The sequence below is a fragment of the Lampris incognitus genome, chromosome 19 (genome assembly GCF_029633865.1).
Source record: "Lampris incognitus isolate fLamInc1 chromosome 19, fLamInc1.hap2, whole genome shotgun sequence".
Taxonomy (NCBI): domain Eukaryota; kingdom Metazoa; phylum Chordata; class Actinopteri; order Lampriformes; family Lampridae; genus Lampris; species Lampris incognitus.
This window is the reverse complement of record NC_079229.1, coordinates 23,423,483-23,450,639: the sequence shown is the minus strand read 5'-3', so window position 1 is coordinate 23,450,639 and position 27,157 is coordinate 23,423,483. Positions and strand designations below refer to the sequence as shown.

General features: G+C 42.4%; 1 protein-coding gene across 1 annotated transcript; it reads left to right on the top strand.

Moving 5' to 3' along the window:
* On the top strand, positions 1–27,157 carry topbp1 (DNA topoisomerase II binding protein 1). The gene is made up of 28 exons (XM_056299605.1): positions 1–66; positions 195–288; positions 415–549; positions 993–1,136; positions 1,343–1,524; positions 1,889–2,082; positions 2,458–2,634; positions 2,827–2,993; positions 3,203–3,366; positions 4,934–5,187; positions 5,649–5,980; positions 6,395–6,567; positions 7,176–7,387; positions 9,391–9,719; positions 12,122–12,307; positions 15,130–15,245; positions 15,858–15,981; positions 19,519–19,677; positions 20,219–20,312; positions 20,409–20,607; positions 21,213–21,448; positions 21,898–22,037; positions 22,810–22,906; positions 23,946–24,109; positions 24,980–25,108; positions 25,267–25,356; positions 26,630–26,791; positions 26,945–27,157. The coding sequence occupies exons 2-28, from the start codon at positions 202–204 to the stop codon at positions 27,071–27,073; spliced, it is 4,575 nt and encodes a 1,524-aa protein (XP_056155580.1). The 5' UTR covers positions 1–66; positions 195–201; the 3' UTR covers positions 27,074–27,157.

The following is a 27,157-nucleotide window of genomic DNA, read 5'->3' as shown; positions in this document are numbered from 1 at the left end:
GAACACTTGATACTGTAAAATATATTAGAGGAAGAGACCGAGTAGCAGCTAGCAGTAAAGGCCAAGGTAACTGTTGACTACTGTTTGAATAGCTAATTGAAGACGCAGTTTTGAATGTATCTATTAAGCTTAGTCGTCAATGCTAAGTTCAGCCGGCTCACAATCCTTCCGTTTTTGCACTCTTGCAAATGCAGATAAACCATGTCCACAGGAGATGGAGAACGCTTCATTGTGAAGTTTGTAGAAAGTAAAGGACAAAAGACAGATTGTGCTGCAAAGGCTTATGAGGTAAGCTTCACTGAAGTAATTTCAACCCCATTGGTTCTGGTATATGTTGAAATGTCAGACTGGCATTTCACAGATGGTAACCCTTTCTTTTTGTTGATGTTTCTTTTTGCTTTGTTTTCCATACAGGCCGTCTTGGAGCTGCAGTCTGAGAAATACGTGAAGGTCATTGATGAGGATGTTGCTCTCCAGCAAGACCATAAAGACAAGTCTCTGTTTGTCTTCAGCAGTTTCACCTCTCCTGCCTTCCACCACTGCAAGAAGGTCTCAGCTCAGTACTCCCATACATTTTCATGTCAGCTGTTGAATTTTAGATTTTAAGGTGTGATTATAGTTTACACTCAAGTTGATTTTTCTCTGGCCCATCAACACTGAACTTTTTATTTTTTAGTTATTTTTATTTTTTAATTTCTCATGCTGGATTGTAAATACTGTAATTTTATATTGTTAATTTTTTTATTTTTAGTTTCAGCTTAACCTGTTATGTCATATTCTTTACCTTTTTGAGTTTGAACTAATGCCTAAGCATTTCATTGCCAGCAATGTCTGCTACACTATATTGTTGTGCATCTGACAATAAAAGAACTTGAACATTTTAAATGTTCATCCTACATGGACATCACAGAAAGTGTATATTCAGCCACACCGCTGGTTGTGTTTTTTAACAATTGCTTTTTGTTTCTTCTTCATTTTCACACTGTGTGTAGCTTGGCTGTAGAGTGGTGAGTCCACTGGTGGTGTTATATTGTCTGCAGCATCAGTGCTGTGTTCCCAGAGCAGAAAAGCCCATCTATAATATGGCCATGGCTGATGTCACTAGCTCCTGCACCAGTCTGGACAAGGCAGCACGGGTCAGTCAACTGCAGTTCCTTGGTCTGACTTTTCACTGCAGTTTGAGTGTGGGTTTTTTTTGTGCAAGTGTAACTTCTCAGGATACTTGCAGTGCTGTTGTGCTTTTGGTGATTTAAATATAGGAACTTGGAATATATTGGGTTAGTATAATATTCTCAAAACCGTGACAACATAGTGTGATGTGTATGTTTGTGTCCATGTACAGACAGAAGTGATGGACCTTATACAGCTAATGGGTGGAAAGGTCTGTCGTGACCTTAATACGTCTGTCACCCACCTGATAGCAGGTGAAGTGGGCAGCAAGAAATACCTGGTAGCTGCCAGCCTTGGTAAACCCATCCTTCTGCCCACATGGGTCAAAACCTGCTGGGAGAAATCACAGGACAGGTATTTACAGTAAAGATTTGTGATATCCGTGTTATGTTTTGCAACCTGCCTCCATCACAACTTCTTTTTTTTAAGTGGAGTCAAATTTAGAAATCAAACACATTTGAATCTACTAGAATTAAGGAATATTTGAAATACAAAATGTTATTCGTGGGTTAGATTAGAAATCTTGAACTTTATCATGAAGTTCATCATTTCCTATCCCTAAGATATAGAATCTACACTAGAAGTGCTCTCAATTCATCAGAAAAGGATTAAAGTCACAAACTTTGCTTTAAAATGCATCAGTTTTTATCCAATTGTTAGGAAAAAAGTTTTGTTTAAGTGACGCCTCTTTTCCATCATTTCACTCTCCCTCTCTCAGTCTGTTCAGGTACACTGACCTGCCCATGGAGGAGCACCTGTGCCCTGTGCTCCTTGGCTGTACAGTTTGTGTCACTGGCCTCTCCAGTGTCGAGCGCAAAGAGGTGCAGCGGCTCTGCCAGCAGCATGGGGCTGAATACACTGGTCAGCTCAAAATGAGCGAGTGCACTCACCTCATTGTTAGTGAGCCAACAGGTGAATTAATAAGTCAAGGGCTGTTAGCCCTCATTCTTTCTTGTGCATCTGTTTCAAAATGTCTTAATTCGTACTAGGGCTGTAGAGTTTATTTTTTTGCAGGTATGTCATGCCTTTAGTTTTCTTTATTCAAGATTTGTTGAATTCTGGTTTATTGGAGGTTGATTGCTATTCGAATGCTTACTGTCCTTGAAAATAGCCAAGAATTGGAAATACAATGCAAAAAGTACAGTAAAATCATTGTTACCATTATAGACATGGATAATCACCTTGATAAAGATATCAGTGTAATCGGATTATTTTAATCATAATCATGCAGTCCTTAATATTGCCTGCATCACCAGTATAATTCTGAATATTTGGATCCATTTGCAGGTCAGAAGTATGAGTGTGCAAAAAAGTGGAACGTGTACTGCGTGTCTTTGCAGTGGTTGTTTGACAGCATAGAAAAGGGTTTTTGTCAAGACGAGAGCCGCTACGCAGTGGAACAAAGGGCACCAAGGACCGGCCGGCCACATACTTCTACACCAACTGGTACCAACAAGAAGGAGGGTGTGCTATAGATCCATTGTCTATGTTTTGGGTTTTATAATGTCTTATGTCCCCTTAGTATCATTTAAGTTGTATGCATCTGCATTCACATGCCAAGCTGCTCAGAGTTTGAGATTTAGATCTGTGTTGTAACAACGGGAGTACATAGTAATATGATGAATTCTTAAGGAAATTTTTGTTTTCCCACTTCAGAGGGTCTGTCTGTGTTGGGGTTGAGCAACATCTCTGTGAATGTCAGTATGACAGCAAACGACACAGCCCTCACCAATGGCACCTTCAGTCGATTAGAAGCTCCAGACCCTATAGAAAGTCTTGATCTTGCCTCCTGCCCTTCTGATGATATATTGGATGGCTGTAAGGTAAATGGGAGATAGCCTCCACTTTAACTGCAATAGAAGATAGCCTCTACTTTGACTGCAATGTTATTGACCCTGTTAAACATGGATTGGATGCTAATCCTATTGGTTTAAGATAGATAAACAAATTCGCCTTTTTACACTCAAATTCTGATTGAAGTTATGAAACAAAGACATGCGTCTTTATTTAACAAATCATATTTTTTCTGTAGTTGTATCTGTGTGGCCTACCAGGGAAGAAACTGGAGAAGCTACGTCGCCTGGTGAGCACTGCAGGTGGCCTGTGCTTGAACCTGCTCAGTGAAGAACTCACACACGTGGTGATGGGAGAGCCAGACCATGACCTAAAGAGCTTCCTGTCCAGGACTACTCACAGGTCTGAGGTCCTGAGATGCGGGGAAGGAGTGCTCACCTTTGCTTATTTGTTATTTCTCATACTCTGCATTCTCACTTTTGCCCCAATAATATGGTCTGTTATCAGCTCAGGAAGTCGGGAGTGGCAGAGAAGTATGTAGGAGTGGTGCAGGATATGTATGAGGGCAGTGTGACAGTGATGTGTGCAGTTGGCATGACAGATGGGTTCAAGGTGGAGGTGGGATTACATCAAGGATCGGCCCTGAGCCCTTTCTTATTCGCAGTGGTGATGAACAGGTTGACGGACGAGATCAAACAGGAGTCTCTGTGGACTATGATGCTTGCAGATGACATCGTGATCTGTAGTGAGAGTAGGGTGCAGGTTGAGGAGAGCCTGGAGAAGTGGAGGTATGCACTGGAGAGAAGAGGAATGAAAGTCAGTAGGAGCAAGACGGAATACATATGCGTGAACGAGAGGGAGGACAGCAGAATGGTGAGGATGCAAGGAGTAGAGGTGACGAAGGCGTATGAGTTTAGATACTTGGGATCAACTGTTCAAAGTAAGGGGGAGTGTGGAAGAGAGGTGAAGAGGAGAGTGCAGGCAGGATGGAGTGGGTGGAGAAGCGTGTCAGGAGTGATTTGCGACAGAAGGGTGCCAGCAAGAGTTAAAGGGAAGGTTTACAAGATGGTTGAGAGACCAGCTATGTTTGGAGACAGTGGCACTAATGAAAAGACAGGAGGCAGAGCTGGAGATGGCAGAGTTGAAGATGCTAAGATTTTCATTGGGAGTGACAAAGAAGGACAGGTTTAAGAATGAGTATGTTAGAGGGACAACTCAGTTTGGACGATTTGGAGATAATGCAAGACAGGCAAGGTTGAGATGGTTTGGACATGTGTGGAGGAGAGATGCTGGATATACTGGGAGAAGGATGCTGAATATGGAGCTGCCAGGGAAGCTGAGAAGAAGGAAGGCCAAAGAGGAGGTTTATGGATGTAGTGAGGGAGGACATGCAGGTGGCTGGCATGACGGGAAGAAACAGGACAGGAAGAGATGGAAACAGATGACTCACTGTGGCAACCCCTAACGGGAGCAGCCGAAAGTAGTAGTAGTAATAGTAGATCAGCTAATTAGTTTATCTGTCATCAGATTAAGGTCAAAGTTCAAGTTCCAGAATTAATTGTCCCCAATGAGAAATTTGGTTTGAAGCAGTAAGTTGGCTAATCAGGCAACCAAGGTCCTAATGAGCATTAGGTGAAAGGTAGGGTGATATCCTGGACAGATTGTCAGTCCATCACTAGGCTCACACCAATGATCCCGCACCTGTCGTACCATCAGAAAATTTAGTCTGTAGTTCACCAAGCTTGTATGTCTATGGATTGTGGGAGGAAACCTGAGTATCCAAAAGAAGTCAGCATGAATACACACACGGGAATTTCATGTAGAGGGGCTGAAGTTGAACCCAGGACTCTCTTGCTGTGAGGCAGTAGTGCTAACTAGAGTGCAACTGCCCGCAGTGTTGACACAGGATAAATGACACGTCGATGCTTAAAATCCTTATGTCCTTATGTCCATACATGTCATTTCCCAGGCCCCATGTGGTGACAGTTCAGTGGCTTCTAGACAGCTTCTCCAGTGGCACCCTACGGGCAGAAGAGGGCTACCTCCATCCTGACTGTCTGCCCCCTGCTCCCATTGCTGCAGCAAAGCCTGCCTCTCACACCACCACGTCCAGACCCAGCTTTACCTCAGCTGCTCTCCCTGCTGCCAGCCCCACCACCCCCAGGCAGAGAAGGGCAGAAGAGGACCTGCTGTCTCAGTACATGGATGAAGACCGCACTGTAGGTAAGAATCTACAGCACAGTAGAGTAAATTTGTGATAATCATGTGTGTTGTTGCATGTATATATTGTCCTTTCATAAATATTTATAATGTCCTGCACTTTCATTCTACTGTGGGATGCATGTTTTGCATTTATTGAACTGGTGAAAATGTTTTTGATGAAGACATTTACAACACTAATGTAATTCAACAGCTAAACATAAACTCGTGTTGTAATTCAACAATTCAGTATCTACTCTTGATCAATTGCATCACAATATCTTAAGCAAGAGAATTCTTGCATTCATACTTTAAAGGACCATAAATGTATTGCAGATCAAGTGCATTTGTCATGGTTTCAGTTAAATCCAACAAGACATTTTAAAGGACTTTGTCTTGAAGCAGGAATCCCTGGTCTGACAAAATGTTTTTTCCATTTTTATTAATAGCAGTAAATATAACTTTTTTTTCACTTTTAATTTAAGTGGAAATGCCCCTACCAGCAGAGGGCAGCACAAATAGGAGGTCCAGCAGTGCAGCTGTTGACACTGCTCGCTGGTGCCCAGACCAGACCAATGAACCAGACACAAACTCCACCCTGCAAGAAGCCAGTGAGGCAAGCCTGTTTGCTGGTAAACGTTTCATCCTGGTGGGCTTCGAAACTGAGGCTGAGGCCCAACTCTCCCTGCTGGTGACAGAGAATGCTGGCAAGGTGCTAGTGGGCCGTACACGTGCAGTGGTAGATTATGCTGTGGTACCGCTGTTGGGTTGTGAGGTGGAGGCCACTGTGGATGAGGTGGTCACTGATACCTGGCTGGTATGATTCACATATGATTTATTTAATTTACTACAATTTTACTGGTCAACTACAAAGTTTGTTGCTAATAGTGCCAAATGTTGGGTTTGTTTAGAGAAGACTAGACAAAGTATAGGCTTCACGTGGATACCCATTATAGGTTAATGTAACAATTGGCTTTTTCTATAGCATTTTATGTCTTATGGAATTACAAGTTTGCTGCTGCTGTGACAGTTGAATTTCCCTGTCAGACTGTCAGATAAATCTGTCATCCTGTAGATCAGTAAGTTCTTGTCTGTGATTATAACTCTGTTTATAATAACCCAGAGAATTAACTTCAGGATGAACTCCTGAATGATTCTGTTGGTTATGTAGTGTAGCATGAGTCTAGTCGAAGGTCTTACCTATTGGTAATGTCTTTGTCCTATCTTTCAGAACATGTGTGTGGAAAAGGAGCATGTTCTGCAGATTTCCTCCAACCCGCTGTTCACTCCTGTTCCTGTGATGGAAGGATGCTCTCCTCTCTCAGGCTGTGTCCTCTCTGTCAGCCAGTTCACCGGGGCTGAGAGGGAGTCTCTGGTGGAGCTGGTCAAGCACCTTGGTGCAAAGTATGACTACTTGGCAGTATCATCACGTACACTCTATCTGCAGGCTGAAGGGTGTAAAGATTAGGAGCTGGAGCAATGTTGTCTGAAGAATATTTTTAGATCTGGCGGGTCAGGGAAATTTTGGTTCCAAGCGTCTCCATTGCCCCTGGGCATGTTCTATGATCAGCTCTAGTAGGGCTTACAATTTTAGAGTGACTCTCATTTTGACTATTGTGTTGCATCAAATAAATTCCATTGTATTTTGCTTTGTTTTCTGGCTATTGGGCCAGACAAAGTCAAATGAATGTAAATAAAATGTTTGGCTGGAAGGTCATCACAATACCAATTCACCAACTTACCAGACCATTTTTCAAGTAACCTGCCCCCTCTACACATCTTTTAGTATTTACCCTACCAAACCCATTTGAAGGTGTTCCACCCACCTGAAATGAGTTGGTGTCCACTAAACACCCCTCACTCACCCCCCTCCAGCAAAGCAGTTTGTGCAACTTAACAGTAGCATAGAATTAGGCATTCTGGTCAAAGCGTTGCTTACTAATAAACAAGGGAGCTTCAATTATAGTGTGCAGATAATTTCATAATTTCTTTCACTGCTATCCCTTCTATAGCGTTCAAGATTTCTTTGTGCGCATGGCCAACAAGAAGAAAGGCATGCTGGCCAGCACCCACCTAGTTTTGCAGAGCCCAGCGGGCACCAAGTATCAGGCAGCGAAGAAATGGGGCCTGCCTCCTGTTACTATGCGCTGGGTGCTGGAGTCTGCAAAGAGAGGCCAGAGGGCTGAGGAGGAACGTTTTCTGGTTGACTTGCCACCGTCTCCAGGTTAGTGAGAGGCCTCTGGTCTTCAATAGACATTCACAAATACATTTGATTGATTAATTTAACCTGAGCTTGATGTGGGATATGACAGATGTAAATATATTAAAAGAATTGGTTACATTAGATTATAGCTAACTGCTAGCTAGATATAATACTACAGTGCATTTCCTAGACTGGTGATGGACACTCCATGTGCCATGGAAGGCCAGTTGTAAGCAAATTTTAAATCAGTAAACTATCCAGTTTAACCATGTAGCACACCTTTGCTTCAAAAAGGAGAGTAAATAAGCAGATTCAGTGTCATTTTTTGTGTGTGTGTGTGTGTGTGTGACACCCCCCCCCCTTCTCCCCAATTGTACTTGGCCAATTACCCCACTCCGAGTCGTTCTGGTCGCTGCTCCACCCCCTCTGCTGATCCGGGGATGGCTGCAGACTACCACATGCCTCCACCGATACATGTGGAGTTGCCAGCCGCTTCTTTTCACCTGACAGTGAAGAGGTTCGCCAGGGGGACGTAGCGCATGGGAGGATCACACTATTGCCCCCAGGCACCCCGACTGACCAGAGGAGGCGCTAGTGCAGCGACCAGGACACATAACCACATCCAGCTTCCCACCCATAGACACAGCCAATTATGTCTGTTGGGACGCCCGACCAAGCCAAAGGTAACATGAGGATTCGAACCGGTGATCCCCGTGTGGGTAGGCAATGGAATAGACTGCTACACTACCCGGATGCCCAACGTCGCGTTTTGTTGAAATTAAGATATGAATATATTTAGCTTTTAATGGAATAGAGCTGTGCAATATGACGATATATATCGTTTGATGATAGAAAACGTCTGTCGTTTCATATTAAACTGTCGTTTATTTCATTGTGTTGCAAATCACACTCTTTATGGCAATATTTTTCGTCATTTGGGTGGCCCTTTCCGCTCTTGGCACAGCACGGAAGCAGGCAGGAAATTTGTATGAAGGCAATACAAACAAACATTGAGGACAGTGAACATAATACAGAACAGGACTCCGACCAGCCAGGACAAAACTAGGAGCTTGTACCTAAAAGAGGGGCTACGTCTATCGTATGGACGTGGTTTGGGTATGAAAAGTCTGACATGGACCAGAAGACTGTACTTGGCAAAATATCCCGCACACCGGTCCCCACAACAGACTGAAACACCACTAGCCTCTTTTACCACCTATGCAAGAATCGTGTCAAACAGTACGGAGAGAGTCTATAGATGAATGCTCAAATGAAAATTTGCGCAAAGGTTCTAAATAAAAGGAGAAAAATAATCAAATATGAGTAAGTACCTTTTATTTGTTGAGTATGTAATTCAAAATGTAATAAGAAATAGGCCTTTCCATGTGGTCATTTTATATAAACTATTTGTTGAATTTATAGAAAATGTGCTATATTGTGATATGTATCATTATCGTGATGTGAATGATATATAGCCCTACAATGGTGTGTATATACTTGGCACAAAAAGTAAGAAAATTTGTGTTTGGTAGATTATTTCTTTGTTGTAACAATGCTTCCTGGCAATAAATCTTATACCATTGGAAAGCCTGTTTATTTCCCTTTTAAATGGTGCCACATTTGTAAGGAACATGCATTTGTGGGATGAGCAGCAGAGCTGAGTGTGTGGATTGCGCCTATGAAAAATTTGCCAAATCTTCTCTGCCAATGACAAACAGCTTATTTTGCTGTTGCTGTTGACTCTTGTTTTGAGCTTCTGGTACCCCAGGTGCTGACAATCAGGTGCCTGATATAAGATTTTTTGCCAAAAAGCATTGTTACAACAAAGAAATAATCTACCAAACACACATTTCCTTATTTTTTGTGCTCAGTTTAGTTGCCTGCCACTGACTTAGACCAACCAATTGCAAATCTCTGTTCGCTATTGCTTAGATAGGGACAATGTATATGTTCTGAAAACACTAGTGTTTAACATGACTTCCTGCACCCAAAGAATGATACAGCCTGATTTCTCTGTTCCGTAGACGGGGATGATGAGAGTTTTGTTGGCGGTTCACAGAAGCCAGCAATGCCTGCTCCTCCACTTCCAGCTCGTTCCTCGCCGGAGATCCCTTTACTTGGTCCCCAAAGTGGCAAGGCAGTCACACCGTTGGACGTGGGCCGCTTCCAGAGCAAGGTGTTCCATTCCTTACTGGACCAGATGAAGCCTAAAGAGAACCCCAGTACTCCTGTAGGTGGCCAGGAGGGCAGCAGCAAAACAAACTACACTCAGAAGGAGGTCCCCCTGCAGCTGGACACACCCTCCCGCTTCCTCAGCAGAGATCAGCTTTTCAGACCCTCTTTCAACGTTAAGGTCAGTGTCACTGATGGTGTCAAAATGTTTAAATTCCACACAATTAAATTGGACTCTACAGCAGTAGCAGCAAAAATAAGGTAAATAAGAAAAGAAAGTGTAGAGAATTAAAGCTATAAAAAAAACTGACAAAAAGTGTAGAGAATTAATGATATTAAAAAAAAAAAACAGACAAAAAACATTCAAGAGGTTTATAGATTAATAATGGGAGGTTGAGCCATTAACTCATGCAGGGTTGTCAAACAGAGAAGTGCAAGAACTCCATGCCAGCGTTTCCCAACCCAGTCCTCAAGGAATCCCTATCCTGCAGATTTTCCTTGTAACCCTGCATAGGTAGCCCTGCTTGTACTTACTCAACCAATCATCTCACAGCACTTAATTATGCAAGGTGTGCAACATCTGACATAATTCATTGCTGATTGGTTAAATAACTACAAACAGGAACCTATTCAGGGTTGCAAAGAAAATCTGCAAGATAGGGGTTCCTTGAGGACTGGGTTGGGAAACACTGCTCGATGCTATAGGTTATTTTGTACAGGACCAATGTAGACTGACATACCAGTTGCAGTATATTGCACTGTGGTGTTTGAGAGACATCTGATAATTCCTGCTTGGCCAGCATATACTCTTAATTTCCCACTGATACTGAATATACTTGAGCTCTGGTTAAGTAATTGATATCCTCTTTATGTCTCGATGCATGCTCAATAATCCAAGTAAGAAAATTAAAGAAGTTTGAATCGGTTCATCTGGATACAACATTTATTGACATGCATTTCATCATTCATCTAAGTGATCTCTTCAGTCTAAACTGACTGCAGGTATCCCCACCCTTATAAACAACACAGTTGCATAATGACTGAAGCCAACGGCCAGTTTCATATGCAGATATGGGCGTGACCGTTAACTATAGTTTCAAAGGCCATGTGTACTATTCACAGAGGATTCTAGTTAATGGCCACACCCATATTTGTATATGAAACTGGTCGTTGGTTTCGGGCATTAATCTAGTTAATGGTCACACCCATATTTGCATATGAAATTGGTCGTTGGTTTTGGTCGTTATACATCTGTCGCCATATTACAATGCTGTGATTGCAACATTCCCTAGTCCTCTGTGAATAGTATACATGGCCTTTGAAGCTCTAATTAATGGTCACACCCATTCTTGCATATGAAACTGGTCATTGGTTTCGGTTGTTATGCAACTGTATTGTACTGAAGGCTCAGCGTTTTCGGTTTTTATTTTTCAAAGCCATCCAGCATGCCGAATTTCGCCACAAGAGGACACTGTTACATAACCTCACACGAACAAGAACAACTTTTGGATCTGTGGAAACATATAATCCTGGTGATAATTGGTTTAAACTGATCTGCTGCTCCTTTTAAAAAATCTGGGTGTTTTTCGGTGAAAATCGGTAAAAACTGAAAACGCTGAGCCTTGATTATGCTGTATTGTTTATAAGGGGTGGAGATACCTGCAGTCAGTTTAGACTGAAGATGTCACTTAGTTGAGTGATGAAACGTATCTGATGTATCAAGATGAACTGGTTCAACCTTCTTTGATATCCTCTTTATTACACTGAATCCCATATGCTTTCCTATAGACCCCTTTTCTGTTAGTAAACATACTGACTTTTTTGTGGGCGGAGCTTAGCTGGAGGCAAAACATTCCGCTCAGAGACATTTAAGGGAAGCCGTTAGCTAGCTAGCTGACGAAGAAACCCGTATTTCTGAATATGTAGTTGCTTTCTCCCTGGGACCACGAGTCTTACTTGAAAAAGTTAACATTAACCAATGGGACCAGATGGGCATGACAAACCTTTAGACACATATCCATACCTACAACAGACAACAGTATAGTTTAACGTTACCTTACTTACCTGATATGAAGTGTGTGCTACAAACACGACCATTTTTGATGATCTCCTGAGTCCAGTCCTTTCGTCTTATCGCGTTTAACCACAGTTGTCTCCGATCTTTTTGACTGGGAGTGGCAGCTGGTATGCGATAAAACTTCAAGTTTAGTTTATTACTTCTTCAATTCTGGCACCCAAAAACAGCATGAAGACATGTTCGCTAACGTTAGCTAGATGATGTACGCTTGCCTGAGGACATGATTCATATTTAATGTTACCACTTCTGGCTTTGTTTTGCCTCCAGCTGACGCCCTGACATAATCATTATGTAGGCTCTAAAAGGGTCTATAGTCACTTTATCTGCATTAATCATTCTACATTCACAGAAATGTTTTAGGGCATAATACATCCTTAATGCTTACATTCCTTACTGTTGGTGGCTCCTAAATTTGTTAGTTTAGGAAATTGAGCTTTTTCCTTTCTTGCATAAATTGAGTTGCTAAACTTTTAAATGTAAAAAGTCCTGCTGTCCCTCTTGTTCAGGATGCACTAGGAATGTTGGACACTCCGGCTGGGAGGTCTAAGCCAGGGGATAAAATGGAGACCCCGCTGACTGATGTCATAAACAGGAACTTTCAGGTGGCTCTGGCTAACAGCACCCGTAGCCATGCCAAAGACATGGAGACCCTCACCGCCAGCCCTGAGTTCAGCAAGAAGTCTGAGCAGGAGGTGAGAAAACGCATGTGCATACACATATGGACCGGCAGAGTCCTTGCAGTTAGAGATACTGGCCTGTAATCATTAGGTGAGTTTCAGTCTCCAAAGCAGCCAGCGTATTTTGTCAAAGTATCCTTGAGCAAGATACTCAATCTGCTACAGTATTCATACCCCTTGAATTTTTCCTCATTTTGTCACGTTACGACCACAAACATAAATATATTTTATTGGAATTTCATGTGAAAGACCAACACAAAGTGGCACACAATTGTGAAGTACAAAGAAAGTTATACATGATTTAAAAAAAAAATTACAAATAAAAAACTGAAAAGTGCGGTGTGCAAAAGTATTCAGCCCCCTTTTCTCTGAGTGCAACCAATTGCCTTCAGAAGTTGCCTGATGATTGCTGAATGATCGAATGTTGACCTAATGACTAAATAGAGTCAACCTGTGTGTAATCCAATCTCAGTACAAATACAGCTGTTCTGTGACGGCCTCAGAGGTTTGTTAAGAGAATATTGGGGAGCAAACAGCATCATGAAGTCCAAGGAACACACCAGACAGGTCAGGGATAAAGTTGTGGAGAAGTTTAAAGCAGGGTTAGGCTATAAAAAGATTTCCCAAGCTTTGAACATCTCACCGAGCACTGTTCAATCCATCATCCGGAAATGGAGAGAGTATGGCACAACTGCAAACCTACCAAGACATGGCCGTCCACCTAAACTTACAGGCCAAGCAATGAGAGCACTGATCAGAGATGCAGCCAAGAGGCCCATGGTGACTCTGGACGAACTGCAGAGATCCACAGCTCAGGTGGGGGAATCTGTCCGCAGGACAACTATTGGTCATGCACCGCACAAATATGGCCTTTATGGAAGAGTGGCAAGAAGAAAGCCATTGTTAAAAGAAAACCATAACAAGTACCGTTTGCAGTTTTCCAGAAGCCATGTGGGGGACACAGCAAACGTGGAAGAAGGTGCTCTGGTCAGATGAGACCAAAATGAACTTTTCGGCCTAAATGCAAAACGCTATGTGTGGCGGAAAACTAACACTGCACATCACTCTGAACACAGCATCCCCACTCTCAAACATGGTGGAGGCAGCATCATGCTCTTGGGGTGCTTCTCTTCAGCAGGGACAGGGAAGACGGTCAGAGTTGATGTGAAGATGGATGGAGCCAAATACAGGGCAATCTTGGAAGAAAACCTGTTGGAGTCTGCAAAAGACTTGAGACTGAGGTGGAGGTTCACCTTCCAGCAGGACAACGACCCTAAACATAAAGCCAGGGCTACAATGGAATGGTTTAAAACAAAACATATTCATGTGTTAGAATGGCCCAGTCAAAGTCCAGACCTAAATCCAATTGAGAATCTGTGGCAAGATCTGAAAACTGCCGTTCACAAACGCTCTCCATCTAATCTGACTGAGCTTGAGCTGTTTTGCAAAGAAGAATGGGCAAAAATTTCAGTCTAGATGTGCAAAGCTGGTAGAGACATACCCCAAAAGATTTGCAGCTGTAATTGCAGCAAAAGGCGGTTCCACAAAGTATTGATTCAGGGGGGCTGAATACTTTTGCACACCGCACTTTTCAGTTTTTTATTTGTAAAAAAATTTTAAAATCATGTATAATTTTCTTTGTACTTCACAATTGTGTGCCACTTTGTGTTGGTCTTTCACATAAAATTCCAATAAAATATATTAATGTTTGTGGTCGTAACGTGACAAAATGTGGAAAAGTTCAAGCAGTATGAATACTTTTGCAAGCCACTGTATCTGCTTATACAATCTGTTTGGATAAGAACATCGGGTAAATCCTTTCACTGTGTAAACAACAGCAACAACACACTCTTGAAGACATGCACTATAACATACACAACTCAACTCAGGCTAATTAGCATAACACCATTGCATAGCATAATCCTCAAGTTGTTATATGTTCAGAATCACATACATTAAAAGTTCGGGAGGTTTACCTGGTGACTTTAGTAGAGAAATCCACAGTGACCTCAGTATATACTGGTACAGGGACAACAGCACCTTTTCTGTTCTGTTTTGTTTCCCTGTGTTTTAATGCACCGATCAGTGTTGTTTTATGTACAATGACAATAAAGGCTTTCTATTCTATGTCATCAAAGCCTTTTCTGGCGACGAAGTCATGTGGCTGAATGTCTCTACAGCAAAGTGTGACACATTTCTTGGTAGTATCTTATTTAATATGTGCAGGCAGAAGTGCTTTATCTTTGAAGGAGAGCTTACTTTGACCAGGGCAGGTATGTTGCCTCAACCCAGAGGTACCAGATTTGTGCCCATTGTAGATCAATACTTTTGTACATTTGTCACAACCACTAAAGTACAGCCATTTCTATCTTTGTCAGTAGTAACTGAGAAATGTTTCCAAATGTCAGACTTGTCTTGCTTTTCTTTTATATTGTAATGACCTGCTTTGATCTTCTTTTCAACTTAATTTGTTGACTCCATCCTTCTGGTTGGCACTAGCTAAATCCTGGGACCTGCAGTTTATCTTTTGACTGCTCGCTCCCACCTGCAGCAAAGTTAAAACCGTCAGCTGGATCCCAATCCCAATGCAGTCCTCCAGTACAGTATTTTCAATTGAGTCACAAGATTAAATTGTCTGTCATCTAGTGGCCTTATTTGAAAGGCAGTGCATTCATCCAACAAAATTACATTGTATAAGTTGATTTGAAACATAAATTGTAGGACCAGCCAGACAAGTAAAAAAACAGTGAATTATAGTCTGGGAAATACAGTATTTATATCACTAAAGATACTGTATACAAAAGCATTCCCCTTTTTATTTATTTTTTTATGATTAGACCAAAGGAAAGCAACCCAGTCCCCTGGTTGGTGTGGTGATCTGTGTGGGGAAGAAACTGAGCAAGATGCAGAGTGAACTTTATGCCATAGCTGCCTCACTGGGAGCAGACTTCAGGTATTCTTTGCAGTTCCGCCGTCATCCCCTTTTTTATATTAAAGGCACTGGGAAGGAGCTGAAAGACAGAGGAAGATGGCTGATTCAGGAAAAAGCTGCCCCTAGCTTTGGCCCAGAGCATTTTCTAAAGCCCAAGAGAAATTTAACTTTTTTCCAGAGGTGGCTTTTTTATGAATTGGTCAGTCTTGAAAGAACAGGAAGTTGGATTTCACTCTACATGGGCAGCTGACCATTTGAGAGACTCCTGTGTCTCTCTTCTTTGTCTTTCACAAAAGCCATAACTATGAATTCTCTCTTTGCCACTGGTGAACAAAATACACACAGAAGAATTGAAACCAAGATGGATAAATCAATTGTTCTTTATATAACTTTTGTTTATTTTATGATAGAAAATCATGCTCACCAGTCTAACAGAGCATCTGATGTTAATACACATACTGTGCCCTGCTTTGTTCATACTGTTAACTCAGAATGTGACTGGCATTTTCTATTCTAAAAAAAAAGCAGTATTGTTACTTAAGGTGACTAAGTATAAGTGTTTATGCTGATAAATGTTAACATCAATGGGAGTTTTTTTTTCTCAAAATAAAGTATTATATTTAATTTTCTCAGGTGGTCTTGTGACGACACTGTGACCCACTACATCTACCAAGGCCGGGTGGGGGACAATACACGAGAGTACAGAGCGGTGAAGGAAAGAGGGCTGCATGTTGTGTCCCACCACTGGCTACAAGCTGTAAGTTTTTCCTAGTCTCAAATCTAAACTTATCCCGATATCTAGACTACCGGTATTTTTGATGGAGCACTGCACAGGAAGAGATGGAACATTTTTCTTTCCATTGATGGCTTCTATACAGCTGTCACTTTTTTGGGGAGCTTTTTCTCAGATTTCAAATTTTTGTTTCAAATTCTTCAACAGAGGAAACAACATTTGATATCGTGCATTTTCTTGGCTAAGGCGCAGACTCTGCCTCAGAATAACTTCACCAGATATGTTCATGTTTTGAACGACTTCCTGATGATGGTCTGATTGTATGATACCGATCAATAACAATGGTTGTCAGCAAATTTGAGTCATTTTATTTTTATCTGTTGACCTCAGCACTTTAGTGGTTTATGACGTGATTAATAAAAACATACCGGTCTCATGAAAACTTCATTCAATGCACATTCAAAACAGAAGCCTGTCTCTTGAAACAAAACAATGTTTGTTTTTTTTTTTTTTTGTCATTGCTAATACGAGTCTTTCCGTTAATTATCTTTGCGTCACACTGGGAGCAGGAACTGAGGACCCAAATGCAGACAGCAGAGACAGGCTGGGATAGAGCAATGATTTAATGGTGCAGGGGTTCAAAAGTCCACACAACAGGCAAGGTACAAATGACAAGGAAGGCTTGAGGACAAGGCATGATGCACAGTCACCAACCCTGCTCCTGGAGAGCTACCATCCTGCTGGGTTTCACTCCAACCCTAATTTAACACGTCTGATTCAGTTAATCAACGTCTTGGTAAGTCGGGAATTAGTAGAATCAGGTGTGTTAAATTAGGGTTGGAGTGAAAACCGGCAGGATGGTAGTTCTCCAGGAGCAGGTTTGATGACCACCAGTCTGACCGAGACAGGGCAACCAGGGGGACTATAACTACTGGGGAGCCAATCAGGGAAATGGGGAACAGGTGAGCAGGGCATGAACCGAAATGGCATGCCAATCAGGGAACGGGAAACAGGTGAGCAAAGCAGGAGCAGGAACAGAAATGGCAAGACCAGTGAGCCTTCAAAATAAAATGGGAAACCCGAACAATACAACCATGACACTTTGTAATGGCTGCTGCTTTTTAAGACAATTTTTATTCCACGTGGAACCAAAGTGAAAGACATTGCTGTCCGTCCATCCATTATCCAAACTGCTTATCCCAATCGGGGTTGCGGGGATGCTGGATCCTATCCCAGCAGTCATTGGGTGGCAGGTGGGGAGACACCCTGGACAGGCAGCCAGGCTATCACAGGGCCACATTAAATAAGTATTAAGCAAAATTGTTGAAAATGTTTCAAAGACTTCAAAAACATTGCTGTCTATACTGTATGTGTGTATGTGTGTGTGTGTATGTATATATATATATATATATGAAAAAAGTATTGGGACACACCTCTTAATCATTGTTTCGTTCAGACCCATTGCCACAGGTGTATAAAATCAAGCAGCTAGCCATGCAGTCTGCATTTACAAACATTTGTGAAAGAATGGGTCGTTTTGAAGAGCTCAGTGAATTCAAGCGTGTTACTGTCATAGGATACCATCTTTGCAATGAGTCAGTTTGTGAAATTTCTTCCCTGCTAGATATTCCACAGTCAACTGTAAGTGATATTATTGAAAAGTAGAAGTGTTTAGGAACAACAGCAACTCAGCCACGAAGTGACAGACCATGTAAAGTCGTACAGCTGGATCAACGAGTGCTGAGACGCATAGTGCGTAAAAGTCGCCAACGCTCTGTTAACTCAATAACTGCAGCGTTCCAAACTTTCTCTGGCATTAACATCAGCACAAAAACTGCGCCGGGCGCTTTATGGAATGGGTTTCCATGGCCGAGCAGCTGCATGCAAGCCTTACATCACCAAGCACAATGCCAAGCGTCCGATGGAGTGGTGTAAAGCACGCTGCTGACTCTGGAGCAGTGAAAACATGTTCTGTGGAGTGACGAATTACGCTTCTCTGTCTGGCAGTCTGATGGACGAGTCTGGGTTTGGCAGATGCCAGGAGAACGTTGCCTGCCTGACTGCATTGTGACAACTGTAAAGTTTGGTGGAGAAGGGATAATGGTATGGGGTTGTTTTTCAGGGGTTGGGCTAGGCCCCTTGGTTCCAGTGAAGAGAAATCTTAATGCTTCAGCATATCAAGACATTTTGGACAATTGTATGCTTCCAACTTTGTGGGAACAGTTTGGGGAGGAACCTTTTCTGTTCCAGCATGACTGTGCCCCAGTGCACAAAGCAAGGTCCATTAAGACATGGTCGGGTGAGTTTGGTGTGGAAGAACTTAACTGGCCCACACAGAGCCCTGACCTCAACCTCATCGAACACCGTTGGGATGAGCTAGAACAGAGATTGCGAGTCAGGTCTTCTTGTCCAACATCAGTTCCTGACCTCACAAATGCTCTTCTGGATGAATGGGCAAAAATTCCCACAGACATACTCCAAAATCTTGTGGAAAGCCTTCCCAGAAGAGTGGAAGCTATTATAGCTTCAAAGGGGGGACCAACCCTAAAAACCCTTCAACCCTAAAAACAGAGTTGCCACAGTTAAACATGGTGGTGGGAGCATAATGCTGTGGGGCTGTTTTGTTGCTTCTTCAGGCAAGGGAACCTTGTTTGGGTGCATGGGTTCATGAAGAAAGAAGATTATGTTGACATTTTGAAGGATAATGTAAAGAAATATGCTGCCAGTCTAGCTTTAGGTCGCTGCTGGGACTTCCAGCAAGACAATGACCTGAAGCATACATCCAAGTTGGTCCCAAACTTTTTGAAAGACACCAAAATCAAGATCTTGCAGTGGCCCTCTCAGACCCCAGATCTCAATCCTATTGAGAATCTGTGGCGGGAGCTCAAGGTTAATGTCCATGCTCGAAAACCACGCAATTTGGATGAGCTGGAACAATTTGCCATGGAAGAATGAGCTAAGATCCCTAAAGAGACATGGGCCAACCTAGTTAGGAACTATCATAAGAGGTTGTTGTCAGTTGTGAGTCAGAAAGGTTACACTGTTGACTATTAATTATCAGAGGGCTAATACTTTTGGCCTTGTCATTTTTGTTTTTTCTTGTTTCAATTCAGCGCATCAGTAAAATATCTTAATCAAGCTTAAGAAGTCTTTGTTCTTTTGGAAGCAATTAAACTATAAACACTTTTGGTTATGGTAATTTCCATGGAAAAGTTAAGGTTTTGTTCGATTTCATAAAGGGGGCTAATAGTTTTGACCTTAACTGTGTGTGTGTGTGTGTGTGTGTGTGTGTGTGTGTATATGCTGTCTATACTGTACTGCATTTAACATTTACATTGTATACAATCTCCCATGGATGAGATTTGCACCATTATCAACATTTGCTTACTAAGTGGCATTAAATTGCTTACTAAGATGCACTAATTTTTCAGGCAAAAAAGGTAGTCCTCTGTTCATGGTTTCAATTACAAAATTATTTGAAAAAGGGTCCATTTTAATGCACTTGTTGATAGTGTCTGTGTAAAGCCTGCTCTAACAACTAGCTGGTGCTGTCTTTTGCAGTGTGCTGAAGAGCAGAGGCATGTCTCAGAGTCTCTGTATCCATTCACCTACAACCCCAAAATGAGCCTGAACCTCAGCCAGGTGCCTGAAAGTACCCAGAGGTCACCACCTTTCTCGCGGTCCCAAATCAAGGACCTCAAGGAGACTCGGAACAACAAGGTGGGTCTGAAATCCTGTAGTTTGCCCGTTTTTGTCTCGTGCTGCACTGAGAAGGGAGAACAAGTTGGCAAAACATCCATACTGCCGAAGTATCCTGCGGCGAGTCACTGAATCCCTACAAGCTCCAGGACCACTGTTCAGACACTGGCTCTATACTCTGACTTCCTAAAGAAGAGCATGTGGGGGAAAATCCCAAACAACTCTTGCTCTATGGGGGTCAAGCAAGTGTAACATTATTAAATTGTATAGAACAGACGTCATAGGCTACATGACCACTAAGAGGGTATTATACCTTAGTTTTTTCCAGTATTCTCACTAGTGAAAAATTGAGAACTGTGCATGCTTGCTCCTTATTCTGACCACTAAGAATGTGCAAATTTCAAAATGGTCTACAAATTGGCAAAGGAACGGTGCATTTGAAATATGTTTTCATTATTACTTTTGGAACGGTATTGTCTCTAAATGATACTTAGTACATGCATCTACTAGCCAAAACAGAGGGCCTTTATTGATACCTGTTGATTTTATTCCTCTTCCTTAGCCTGAAGACAAAGCCACAGAAGAAGCCACATCGTCCCGTTGTGTAAGTGACGGAGAAGTACCAGAGATATCTCTAGACACAACAAAGACAGAAGGTGGGTTGCATTTGCTCATTTTCCTCATTTTACCCCAAATAGTTCCTACACATGATGAACTGAACAACCACTTGACACACTTGTCCTTTCTCTTAGATATGTCAGAAATGAGCGAGAACCTGCAAAGACAGCTGCAGGAGATCATGTCAGCCACTAAGCTGACCACGGGGAGGCGAGCCTCAGCCCGACTGTCCAGGATGGGCTCAGGCGGAGCCGATTCGAGCCTCCAGACCCCCGATGGCCTTGGGCGCCGGGTTGGACGCAGTGGGAGCAGACGCACTCTAGAGGCTCTGAGGTAGGGGGGAGGTGCATTTGCCAGAAAACACTCATGTATCTTGCTGGTCTATGTCAAAATCCACATACCTGTAATTGTGCACATAATATAATTGCAGGGCTGAAGGTTACCTAGATGTTAGACATGGGCTTTGATTCCCTAGGTCAGATAGGGAAACTATGAGCAGGCAAAGTAAATAGAATTGACTCCGCTCTCCTCTCCAACAGCCAGTCACTTTGTTTAAACAGTACATTCATACATTAAATGGTAATGCAATGTGCTTCACATGAGATCAGCTAAAAATATTAAAAATATATACATATATCAAGGAATATACATAGAATAAGAGGGTGTGTGTGTAGAGGGTGAATACCAACCCTGGTTTGACAAGTTTATTTTGGGGCAGGATGTACAGACTGGGTTGGGGTAAAGGAGAAGTAAGAACTACTAGTGAGGTGCCCTTGTGGCCAGGCACTTAAAGGCCCCCCATCAGCTTCAGTTGAGCTTTTTTCAGTGTTCTCTTTACATAGATTGTTGTTTTAATGCTGGTATTAATTTAAAAAGAAAAATCATCTGTGTGGGTCTCAGTCCCAGTTCATACTAAATCCTCTCTTTCTGGGCCACAGGGTATCCAGGGATGCAGCTCTGGACCTGAACACAGAGCCATCTCAGACTGAACAAATTGTTTGGGATGACCCCACAGCCAGGGAAGAGAGGGCCAAGCTGGCTGACAATTTACAGTGGCCGGGAAGCCCCTCACAACACTTTGAGCCCCTTGTAATGCCTGCACCCTCCACTCCACAACCAGAAAACAACTGTCATTTTAAATACTCCATGACTGACTCAGAGCTGGTGGAGATGGGTAAGACAGGTTTCTGGAATTTGTACTGAGCCTAGTCAAAAGTCTTTATGTATCTGTGTGTCTATGCCCTTAAAAGGAAGTAGTCACATTAAACTAATTAAAAAGCCACATAATATATAAAGGGGGGGATCTTATAATGCATAAGAATCATTTTCTGTTCCTAAATTCGCACATATTGGGATATTGGCTTGATGTTTTGCTCACATGGATTATAAAGACAATATATTTAAATTTTATCTTTTGGTTGAAGCTACAATCCTGAAAGTTGTCATATTCAGAGATAATAATTATCTATCACGAAACGTGACAGAAAATTTTGTTCAATTTACTGACACCCAAGGTGATCCTTGGGTCCTGAACTGCATTGGTGTTAAACCCCCAAATCTCTACTCAGGATTGTAGCTCTAAAGCATTCAATTAATTTTACTTACCAATTAACCTATCCCCAGCTGCATGTGATGTCATCGACCAGCAAATGAGGAAGGTCATGACTCCTGCTGTAGAGGAGCCAGAGAATGACATCCTGACTCCCAAAGCCCCCAGCATAGCCTTTCCGCTTGCCAATCCCCAGGTACCACCAGAGCCACAGGTAAATGAGCGAAGACCTTTGTAGAACGTGAAGTTGCTGCCCTTTCATAGTCTCGTTGCAGATTATCTTCATCAGAAAACTCATTGATACAGTATTTGAATTCTGTTTTTTCAACTTGATATTTTCTGTGTTTTAAAAGCATTTATTGAAAGGTGTACCTGACTCATTGCTAATCAACTTCCAGTTCCAGGAGTGAAGTAATTTGTTGCTCTCTAAACATACACAAACAGACATGAGTGTAGACAAATTCAAAAGCAGGTATCAACATTATTTGTATCAAACACCCACCTTGTATCAAACACTCGACCTTCAAGCAGAGGTGAGCACAGACTCACCACTCTACTTGAGACCGTCAGACTTCACTCAGGGCCAAATGTTTTCTGTTAATTTGACAGGCTTGGGTAAGGTGTGGGTGTCAGAGATCCCTCCTCTGTTGCTCTCCCTGAGGCTTCTTCCTATTTTTTCTCCCTGTTAAAGGTTTTTTTTTTTAGGGAGTTGTTCCTTATCCGATGAGAGGGTCTAAGGACAGGATGATGTGTTACTGTTAAGCCCACTGAGGCTAATTTGTGATATTGGGCCATACAAATAAAATTGATTTGATTTAGCCAACTGCTAATGTTTACAGTTATTACCCTTTAAGACTGTGTAGCATTATTTTACACAGTTCAATGATACACATGAAAAACCAGGACCCAACCCTGGACCTGCAGCCCTGGGTTTGGCTAGCAGACCTCTCAACCTCAAACCTTGTTTATTTATTTATTTCTCACAGGAGGAGTGTGAGGAAGAGCAGGAGCCACCAAGATTCCAGCTCTCTTCTCTCAGCCCACAGGAACGCATTGATTACAGTCAGCTCATAGAGGAGCTTGGTGAGTCTACCTTCTTACCGAGGCTAAAATGGCATGAGGTTCTCCAGTCTGCTGTAGAAAGGGCACATATCACAGTGGTGTGTGGCACTACTGTCTGCCAGTGTTAATTTTGATAAGAATTTTAAATTAAGTTTTAGTCTTAGTCGCTTACTGGAAATGGTAGTAGGTTAAAGTCACATTTTAGTCTTTTTGTTTTGCTTTGTTTTAGTCAAGATTTAGTCAGTGGACCTGTGTTTTAATTGTAGTCTAATTTTAGTCAATGGTTTAGTCATAATTATTATGATACTATATGGTACTGATTTTGCTGAATGACATTCTAGCTGTAAAAATTCCTTTTAGAGGTAAGCATACCTTGAAATATATGTTTAATTATCTAGGGTGAGAATGTGTTACTGACTTACCGTGCTTCTTTCATACATCATGAACAAATGAATGCCTAAAGTTTGCTAGAAATGATCATGTGATTGGTTAACAAGAAAAATAACCAATGTTTTGAATTGTACGGCGTAACCTAGGTTCTCGTGTGCTGAAAGAGGGCATGGAATTTTGTCTGGTATTTTCTCGTCAGTGCACAATGATTTAAGATTTTGTCGTAATTTGTACTGTAAAATATGTTTTCATTTATGTTGTCATTAAAATTAAGTCATGAAATAAAAGGGTCGTCAACGAAATATTTTTGTCAAAATTTTCATCGACAAAATTAACACTGCTCTCTGCTGAAAGACTTCATACTAAATGGAAATACTTTGGTTTGGTGTGTTAAGCATTTAGATGACATTCCTACCCAGAGCAAAATAACAAGGAGTGAGGAGGAAGTTAGGCATCTTGTTCAGAGACTTGAATGGGAAGCAACTTGTGCAGAGGTCTAATACATAACTGATTTTTTTTTGGTTCTGGTAGCCTCCAGCATTTTTTTTCATGGGGTCTGGAGTCAACGTGTGTGTGTGTGTTTTTTTTTTAAGAATAACTTGAAGCATACTGAATATGATTCAGGCTTTGAACTTCTTGTCCCTTCTCTACCATGTTTGGCTCCTTGCAGGTGGTATAGTCCTTGACAAGCAGTCTTTTGATCCCCGCTGTTCCCACATTATCGTCGGGACCCCCCTGCGTAATGAGAAGTACCTGGCAGCAATGGCTGCTGGAAAATGGATCCTGCACCGCTCCTACATGGAGGCCTGTCGCTCCGTGGGTCACTTCATCCAGGTCAGGGACTGAACATCAGCCCTCATATAATTTACTACCTCTGGCTAAGAAGAATCTGGCAGCTACGTAGACTATTTTTCCACCTTAGTAGATTCTTAGAACAGAACGTCCTCAAAATGATGGATGGATACCAACCAAAATGGCACAAAGATCAGACAGACATTGCAGCCTCATAGGGCACAACCAGTTTGCTTGTACTTGGCTGGTGGCTAGTGTTGATTTCCCTGAATAAGAATAAGTTTACATCTTTGTAGGGTTGTCTGGGTAGTGTAGTGGTCTATTCCATTGCCTACCAATATGGGGATCGCCAGTTCGAATCCCCGTGTTACCTCCAGCTTGGTCGGGCGTCCCTACAGACACAACTGACCGTGTCTGTGGGTGGGAAGCTGGATGTGGGTGTATGTCCTGGTCGCTGTACTAGCACCTCCTCTGGTTGGTTGGGGTGCCTGGTCGAGAGGAAACTGGGGGGAATTGCATGATCCTCCCACATGCTACATCCCCCTGGTGAAACTCCTCACTGTCAGGTGAAAAGAAGCAGCTGGCCGACTCCACATGTACAGTTTTAATCTCGTCAACGAAATTATTGATGAAAATGCTAATTGACGAAGTTTTTTTCAATGTAGTCAACGATAACGACAACTAGACGAACCCCCTGCACCATGACAATATTAAAAATTATTTGATTTCATCTTATTATTGACAAAAATATGACTAAACGAAAACAACACTGTGAGACAAAACAACCAGGACAGCTCGGAAGAGTCGGGTAATTGACCGGGTACAATTGGGGAGAAAAAGTATGCATCTTTGTAGAAATCAAGCTCATTGGCTCACTGATCTAATTTGTGGAAGATTCTGTATCTCTTTCAGGAGGATGAGTATGAGTGGGGCAATAGTTCCATTCTGGATGCCCTGCCCACCATCACCTCCCAGCAGAAGAGACTAGCATTAGCTGCCATGCGCTGGAGAAAAGCCCTGCAAGGCCGCTCTGACCAGGAGGTACACGCAAGCTTTTTCAAGCATAATTGGTGCAGAGCTTGAGCTCAGTTATTGTTGCATTGATGTTGTACAGCATTCTCCATTTCCTTTTCGTGTTGATTTGTTTGCCATGTTAGCTATTTCTTCCCCTAAGCTAGCACTGGTGTTGTTGTCCTCAGGGAGCCTTCAGTGGCTGGGCAGTCATACTGAACATTGATCAGAACAGAGAAGCAGGATTCAGGCGATTACTGCAATCAGGTGGAGCCAAGGTTGGTTGCTGTTACTTTGTCATGTCATATCTGTCACCATCTATTAATTTGTTAACCGTTTTTTTGAATGGAAATAATAACTGCACAACAGTATGTCAGCACTCTTAAATGCTGGTTTTGCCCTGACAACGTATGCTGATATTCTTTGTGGAGAGGTTAAAAAAGTTGAAATCGGGCATCCGGGTAGCATAGCGATCTATTCCGTTGCCTACCAACACGGGGATCGCCGGTTCAAATCCCCGTGTTACCTCTGGCTTGGTCGAGCGTCCGTACAGACACAATTGGCTGTGTCTGCGGGTAGGAAGCTGGATGTGGGTATGTGTCCTGGTCACTGCACTAACCCCTCTGGTCGGTCAGTCGGGGTGCCTGTTCAGGGGGGAGTAGCGTGATCCTCCCATGCGCTACATCCCCCTGGCGAAACTCCTCACTGTCAGGTGAAAAGAAACGGCTGGCGACTCCACATGTACCGGTGCAGCGACTGGGATGGCTTGGAAAATAGGGTAATTGGCCAAGTACAATTGGGGAGAAAAAAAGGGGGGGGGGGATCCAAAGAAAAAAGTTGAAATCAACATATTGAACATATAAATTATCACTTTTTTTTCCTTTTTTTTCCTTAAAATGGAGTCAAAGATGTACTATGTTTTAGACTGCCCCCTCAACACTGTCAACAAGAGCCAGACAGATTTATTTTCCAGTGAAACAACTTGCGGCCCTGAGATGGCCTGGTGGCCTGTACAGGGTGTCTCCCCACCTGCCGCCCAGTGACTGCTGGGACAGGCTCCAGCATCCCCGTGACCCTGAGAGCAGGATAAGCGGTTTGGATAATGGATGGAAAACAACTTGCACATTTGAGAATATCTTTAAGTTCAAATGAAGTTGATTCTAAGCATTTATTTGTCGTGTTGGTGCATGCCAGGCTACACATCAGCACCTTTTTCGTGTTTGCTTGTTAATTTTGTTTATATTTATTACTTTTCAACAAGTGCTTTTGAGCTGCTGTCCTGGAATGATTATTTTGCCTTTCAATTTATAGTTAATATTTATAGTGTTTTTGTTTAGTATGTTATATAGGACAGTGCATCAGCACTGTATCTGCAGTCCTGTAATGTTTTGTCCTACACTTTGTGTGTCAATCCTGTATAGAATTTCCTCAGTGGTATATAACCACATCATATTCCTTATGCACTCATTGGCATATCAGTTGCGACTCTGATTTGCATCTACTGTTCCCATGCTAAGCCCCATCTCTCACCTCACTCTAACTTTTCTCCAGGTTTTACCCAGTCCCACTTCGTCCTTATACAAGGAGGCCACTCACCTGTTTGCAGACTTTGGTCGGCTGAAACCGGGAGAGTTTCGGGTGGATGTGGCGGAGGCGACATCCCAGGGTGTCACATGCTTGAAGCCTGAGTACATTGCAGACTACCTCATGCAGGTTTGCAAGAAAACTGTTTATTATTGCTAATCATTGGTTACCCTTGTTGATGGATGATTATTGAGCAGTATTTCCTAATTAAATGGAATCAAAAGTAGGGCAATTTGTTGGCGCTTGTTTGTATTGACTGCTCTGTGTGTCTCTTCCTTCCAGGAGCCAGCACCACTCATTGAATTGTATTACCTGACTGAGTCTACCTCGGAGAACGACAATACCACTCCCTCCCGCAAACGCAAAGGAGTCACTGACACTTCCACGCTGAAAAAGACCCGTCTGAACTGAACAACTCTGGATTGTATTGGGTGCTGTTGACATTACCCTTCAAGTTAATTATTTGAAACTTCCTGTAAATAAGATTTTTATCAT